The following is a 7,500-nucleotide window of genomic DNA, read 5'->3' on the forward strand; positions in this document are numbered from 1 at the left end:
CTGAGCGTGACTTCTGTGGGGTTTGGTTATCGGACTTGACTTGACTACTGGTACTGGTACTGGTACTGGTACTGGTACTGGCGAGAGGGAATGGGAAAAAATGCTAAAAAATGCTTCTTTTCAATTTAGTATCACTCGTATGTGTGTGTGTGTGTATATAAAAATGTTGGTTAAATTTACCAAAGAGTGTTAGTTACAATGGGATGATGTGGGTGAAGAATCAACATCTATGCCCTAAGTATGAATTAGTGCTGTGTGTATGTTGGTGTGTGTGTGTGTGTGTGTGTGTGTGTGTGTGTGTGTGTGTGTGTGTGTGTGTGTGTGTGTGTATGTGTATAGTAGTAGTAGTGCTGTCTCTGTATGTATATGTTGTGAATTGTGAGTGTGAGCGTGTGTGTGTGTGTGTGTGTGCATGTGTGTGTGTGAGTGTATTACTGCTGGCTGTATACTGTTTGTTGTGTGTGATGTAGCGTTAGCTTGAGCTGTGAAAGCGGCGCATCAGCTTAGAACAGATCAGAATAAGAGGATGATGAAGATGAAGATGACGAAGAAGCGGAGGCGAGCGGAGCGGAGCGGTAGCCACACAGAACGAGCGTCAGCGTCCGAGCGTCAGCGTCAGAGCGTGTTACCTGGCCCTGCGCTCTGCGGGTACGCCATGTATCCGCCTCTCCCGCGGGCGCCCCTACCTGAGCCTCGTGCTGCTGCCGCTGCTACCGCCGCTGCCGCCACGGGACTGTACGTCGTCGCTGGGAAACCTGCAAGTGACCACACACGCGCGCACACACACACACACACACACACACACACACACACGCACACACACACACACACATACACACATACACACGCACGCGCGTCACGTCATGTCTGTTCTGAGTGGCCTCCGTTGGGACTTCATTACCGGTCAACGCCTAAGACGGAGTGAGTGTGTGTGTGTGTGTGTGTGTGTGTGGCTGTGCCATTTACGCTAATGTCACAGTGTTATCGCTGTCTTCCTCATTAAAAAGCACATATATGCTGACCTGTTTGTGTGAAATGGATGGGGGAGGGGGTATCTTCTTCATCAAGCTGTGCCTCCAGTACCTCAATTATCGCTCACTCTCTTTTTGACACACACACACACACACACACACTCACACATTTATACACAGACACTTTCTCTCCCTCACACACACACACACACACACACACACGCCCTCACACTGAGCTAAAGCACTGGATAGCGCCACTGCTGATAAAGTGACAGGGGTGCTGGCGCGATCATTTAAGCGAATGAAATAATTAGGGCCAGTCCAAAACTGCAGCGCATCATCTGCATCTCGCCCAGTCGTTTACGCCTCGCAATAAAACCAGCGCACCGAGCAGGCACTGCAGCGTGACTCACAATCACACCTCCTCCCACAGCACCTCTCCAAGAGGCACATTTACTGCAGAAGAGAAGAAGAAAAAAAAAAAACAGTGTGATTTTCTTTGTAAACAACTTGCAAAAGTTTCACTTTGCAGAAGCCAGCCCTTCTTCAATTAAAGATCGCATCCTTTCCATAGAATGTGCTGAGAGCTCAATTCTGGCGCGTTTCAGGCATAAATGTCCGTGGAGGAGTTTCACAGGACAACTGCTGTGAGCTGAAGTCATCACTCCTTTTTCTCCAGAAGAAGTGGACTTAATTAACGGCTCTTGGATCAAATTAACAGCCCCAATTAGTGAGAGCAAGAGCAAGTCTTTCCATAACACCAAGAGACGTGTGTGTGTGTGTGTGTGTGTGTGTAGTGAACTGGTTTCGGCACTAGCAGCCCCTCCAGATGGACAGAGACCCTGTCATGGATCTGGATTCCAGTGGATCTGTTGCCACAACAACAACACCAGATCAGTTCCAGGCTGTATCTGTATGATACAATACACACTTTAGCCAACTGGAATGCTAAGCTAACGCTAATGATCATTTCGCTCTAGTCCGTTTTGATGGACTGCCACTCCAGACAGCAGTTAGCGATTAGGGGCAGATGACAGACGGATCATAGTTGGCCTGTGATCATGGTCTGTGATCAGGGTCTGTGCTCAGGGTCTGTGATCAGGGTCTGTGACCCATTGTTTGTGCTGTCAACATTTCAAAACTTTTCTGTGACTTTTCCGTGACTTTTCTAAGACCTTTCGTGAAATGTACATGACCTTTCGTAGTGACCACGTACTTTACTTAACAGGCTGGGCCTAATTATTGACTGAAATTGGAACAACCTTTTCCAATAGGCTAGTTAGTCTATGTCAATTTAAGTGGAAACTATCACGCTGCAGAAATTCACACAAAGTAGCTTTAATTCACAACACACTTCAACCATGGATGTCGAGGGAGGAGAAAGCACCTTTCATGAAACTCCCCTCTCTAACCTTTAGGCCACGGCTGCCCCACAGACATTGGACCGCAAACCCAGGGTATGAGAGTCAGACATGCTAAAGCCCAGCTGTCAGACATTAGCACACCTCTTAACACGTGGAGTTTATAAACCACATAGAGCAGACTGACCTTCATTACATACACACAAACACACACACACACACACACACATACACATAATCAAACAGAAACATACAGACACGCAAACACACACACACACACACACACACACACACAAGCAAAACACAGACATACACACAGTCCAAGTGGAAGTGACACAACAGTGCTGGCCCACAATATAAGCCACCAAATCCAAACCTTCTAATCAGGTATAATCAGCATCTTCGTCCGTTCAATTAAAGAAATCCATCAGCGCCCTGCGTCTAATGCTCTATTATGGCATTTTCACATAATTACTGCCCTGGCTCCCTAATGCACAAACACATCTCTGGCTGACACCGAGGCAGGGACCCACCATGGCTCAGATACACACACACAGACACGCGCACACACACACACGGACACACACACACACGGACACACACACACACGGACACACACACGCACACACGCACACACACACACACACACACACACGCACACGCACAGAAAGGCTATATAATTACGGCTGCCTGTCAAGCTCTGGATGGCCTCTCAGCCTTCATGTGTGCAATTAAAATAACACTATAAATACTACCCAATAATCTCATGCAGAGAGATACCTTAATGAAGATATCCTCTCGCCACCAAACCAGCTTCCCAGCCTCTTATACTGGTGCCAACAGTTGTTTTCAGACATCGCTGTGATAGCTTGTAATGTATATTTGTATTGTATGTATTCAAAGACTACTCATAAAGTCATGACACCGTATTTAAAGCTTACGTCCTGACCAACCTTCTGCTGCTGTTAAAAGGGACTTTCAGAGATTTCATCAAATAATGTGTAATGTAAATATATTTATTAGTCTGCAGAGAACTCTTGGATTTTATATTCCTAACCTATTATTATTATTAATAATTACTAATTCAATTAAATGAGTAGTTAAAGTACTTGCATAGTATTTAAAGAGTATGTATAGTTCTAACCAAACTCTTGTTCCTGTAAGAGAACAACCCTGGACTACTGCCCTCTCCAAGACTACTGGATCAGACCACCTGAGTTTCGCATATTTTCTTGGGCTTGCTTCCTGCACCCAGCCTCTCCCTGAGGACCTGGCCCCAAAAAAGAGTGCAAGCTAAATTGGACGAAGTGTGGAGAAGAGGGGAATAAGAAGAAAAAGCAGGTGAGTGGCTGGATCTGGGTCTGGAGTTAAGGCTGGGTCTGGGGTTGGGGCTGGGTCTGGGGCTGGGTCTGGGTCTGGGGCTGGGTCTGGGTCTGGGGCTGGGGCTGGGTCTGGAGTTAAGGCTGGGGCTGGAGCTGTGGCTGGGTTAATCCACACCTCTGCCAGTAAACTGTGAGGACAGGAGCATAGTAGGGATGGTGACACACACACACACACATTGAATCAAGCGCACACACACACGCACTCACAGATGCAAACACACACAGACATACATACACACATAAACACAAACATACACACACTAACACACAAACATAAAACACACACCCAAATATGTCTGGGCCTAATGCATGCCAACCCAACAGCATGAGCTCTGCTGGAACAAACAGAGTTCTGCTGGAATGCTATGCTAATGGTATGCTCACGCTAATGACGATCAGTCCAGTCCAGAGAATGGAACACTCTAGAATGGATCAGGGACAGACCTAACCAATCAGAGGCAGTTCGCTTCTGGAGTCTCCTTGAGTTTGGCATATCTCCCTCTCTGTCACCTCTGTCACCTCTGTAACCCTCACACACACACACACACACACACACACACACACACACACACACACACACACACACACACACACACACACACACACACACACACACACCCCTAGTGGCCCTGGCAGCTCAAAGAAGTTTAACGTGGAGCAAAGTTCTTGCGAGAGATTAACTCGGCAGGATTAGGTGGGTTAATTAATAGATCTCGCCGCTTCATTGTTTTGTGTTTTTTCGAGCCGCGTGGAGTCGCCCGGGAGAGGAGCCACCGCATTAAATCAATTTCATGGGCCCTTTATTACCAAGGAGATAAAGCCGCTGTTTAAAAGCGTTCCACTTCTCTACGTTATTTCATACACACACACACACACTCCAAAATGGCAACTGTGGCTTGTGCATGTGCTCAGAGAGGCCCAGGATGCTGTGCGGACCCATACCCACAAGGACACACACACACACACACACCTTTTCTCCAGATGCAGGAAGGCCCAGGGGGCTTGTCCCCACCACTCCACTACTGAGAGTGTCAGGATGAGAGATGAGGGGAAGCGACCCCCCCCCCCCCCCCCCCCCGGCCTCCTCACACAGGGATCTGAGCTCAGAGGCCACATGAAGGTCATCCTCAGGTCTCAGAAAACACGCCCCTGATACCAGGTGGATTAAAACAACAAAAAAAACAGCCTCCCAGACTTTCTAGTAATTCTACACGGACGGTGAAAAGGTGTTTCTCAATACTTCTGTGCGTTTGGATTCTGTCCCGGGTGTTCATCACTCTCACACACTCGATTACTTGAGAGACTGAGACACATGAACAAATGCCATGAAAAAGCAGTGACATACAAATATGATGTTGCGGAAATGCTATTTTTAAAAGAGACCGGGAGCATCCTAAGCCAAGAGGCCTAACAACAGTCTGTCTTAGCAGGGAGAGAGATGGAGAGAAAGAGTGAAAGAAAGGGAGAGAGAGAAAGAGAGAGAGAGAGAGAGAGAGAGAGAGAGAGAGAGGGAGGAAGGAATGAGGGGCGTGGTGATCCCTTGTCTTTGTGTGGGCAACTCTGAAAAGAAAACTATCAAATAAAGCCTGGGCAAATAATGGAGAAAAAGAACCTCCATAGCTATCTTTTCATCTGGGGGATTGACAAGTGGGCTATTGTAGTCCTCCTTCAGCACAGACTCTTGGCTTTTGTTGTTTCCAGAAAGGCTTTCTGTGCAGCTATCAAAGGCAGGAATCACAGCAGAGAGAGAGAGAGAGAGCGAGAGAGAGCCCAGGTGGCACACTCACATGAACTGTGGAGCACCCACCACACACACACACACATATGCACCCTGGCACAACACACACAAACACACATATACACACTCACACAAGACACAAACACACATATACACACACACACACAAATACACACACACATACTTATTCACTCATATACGCACGCACACACATGAATGCACACATAAAAACTCAATATCTTTCAATACCATACACAGACACACACACATAAACACACACATAGGCGCATACACAGACACACACACACAAACACACACTTAGGCGCATACACAGACAAACACACACAAACACACACATAGCTGCATACAGACACAGAAACACATGTCTCATCTCTTCTTCCACCAAATTACACTTAGAAACAGCTTTACACAGGAGGCATACGGCCTGTTATTGTGTATTTATGTGTGAGAGATTGAGTGCTTGTGTGTGTGTGTGTGTGTGTGTGTGTGTGTGTGTGTGTGTGTGTGTGTGTGCAAAGGTGAAAGGTTTTGCTTTAAAAATGAAACCATTTGGGCCACTGATCCCTTTTCATCAGTGCATCATGAGGGTCCTGATGCGAGAGGAAAAACCCATTTACACGAAGAAACACAAAAAGGCGCCTGGAAGCCCAGGCCTCGCTGCCGTCACCGTGGAAACCCAGACCTCGCCCGCCGTCACCGCGCACACTTCATACCCCGCTGGACATAACAACACAGCTTTAGAAAATATATCACCTCCAACCTCAAATACCCCCAGCCCCCCCCTCCTCCATTAGTGGTGCTGTTAGCAGGAAGGGAAAGCATCGGTCACAGTGAAGCATTAGCTCGGTATGGTGGAAACCAGCGTAGCAAGCTACCCACCAAAGGGGGTGAAGTGTGAAGTTGTCACGAGCAGCAAAACTTCACAGGGGCAACACTCAGGGTAATATACAGCTCCTAGTATGAGGTCCATTGTGGATGTCAAACACAGAGCGTGATTAGTATGTTTCCAATGACGCCATGGCGACGGTGTGATGTATGGCTGGTCACCACGGCGCCAGCGGAATTCTTTATGGGGGGGGGGGGGGTGCTCTGGGCCTCTACCTCCTACAGGGGGAGACTCACACAAATCATAAACCTATCGACACTAGTGAGTGTGAACCATGGTACTGGTGCCCGGCCAAATGGGCAGAGGAGACGTCTTGAAAACGATCTAATTTCTCGCACACCAAGAGCAAGTTGGGGGGCTCACCCGCGTTTGATGACACTGTCTGGACACGGTCACACAATAAGCCCTGGTCACGAGTGACTCAGAGTCTCACACGGGTTTTCATAGTGTCATTCCTGCCCACATTTTGGTTTCATTAGTTCTACATTTGTTTTATTAATTCTACATGTGTCTACAAGTGGAAGGTCATGAGCAATTTCACTGCATGAGGTATGTGCTAAAGTAAAAGGCACTGAATGGACTGATATAGCCATACGTTCCTATGACAGAGCACACAGTCATCTACTATGTAAATGCTTTGACAGGGGAACAAATATATAAAAAAAAAAAAACACACACACACACACACACACACACACACACACACACACACACACATACACACACACACGCTCGATCTGTTTCAGAGTCGACATAAATCCAACCGCTAGTCAAGCCAATCGTCTCCAGAATGTGTCTGAGGGGGCAGTAAAGGCTCATTAATGTCGTTAATTAACGTAAAATATGTATACGTTTACGGACGGAGCCTTCTGTCCGTACTATGCTCATTTCGTCCGTATTTGTACACGTTTCCTGAAAGCACAGAGTTATGTGGGCACTGACGGCCACACCGTTTGAAATGGACGTATTTATTTATTACTTATTTATTTATTTTCACCCGTGAAAGGAGCCTAAATGAAGACACCTTAAGGCGCCCCTAACCCAGAGCTGGGCCCCATCCGGCCCAAACCCGCCTCAGACCCGGCTGCTCTCTATGAGGGCCTCAGAGGACTTCACAACCACAGAGTTTCGACAGGAAACG

At 47.3% G+C, this 7,500-nt stretch overlaps 1 protein-coding gene across 7 annotated transcripts in view; it reads right to left on the minus strand.

Annotated features, from left to right (window-relative positions):
* The window catches only part of LOC105890435 (RNA-binding protein Musashi homolog 2), a 261,675-nt gene that overhangs the window by 26,279 nt on the left and 227,896 nt on the right, over window positions 1–7,500 (minus strand). For 3 of the 7 annotated variants that reach the window (XM_031572255.2, XM_031572254.2, XM_031572253.2), the window contains exon 11: window positions 630–755. The exons of 2 other annotated variants lie outside the window; for them this stretch is intronic. In XM_031572255.2, coding sequence (XP_031428115.1) covers window positions 630–755 — 126 coding nt within the window. The remainder of the gene's footprint in view (window positions 1–629; window positions 756–7,500) is intronic. 2 more of the 7 variants (XM_031572257.2, XM_031572256.2) reach the window with 1 other exon arrangement.

Source organism: Clupea harengus, chromosome 8 (genome assembly GCF_900700415.2).
Source record: "Clupea harengus chromosome 8, Ch_v2.0.2, whole genome shotgun sequence".
NCBI lineage: Eukaryota > Metazoa > Chordata > Actinopteri > Clupeiformes > Clupeidae > Clupea > Clupea harengus.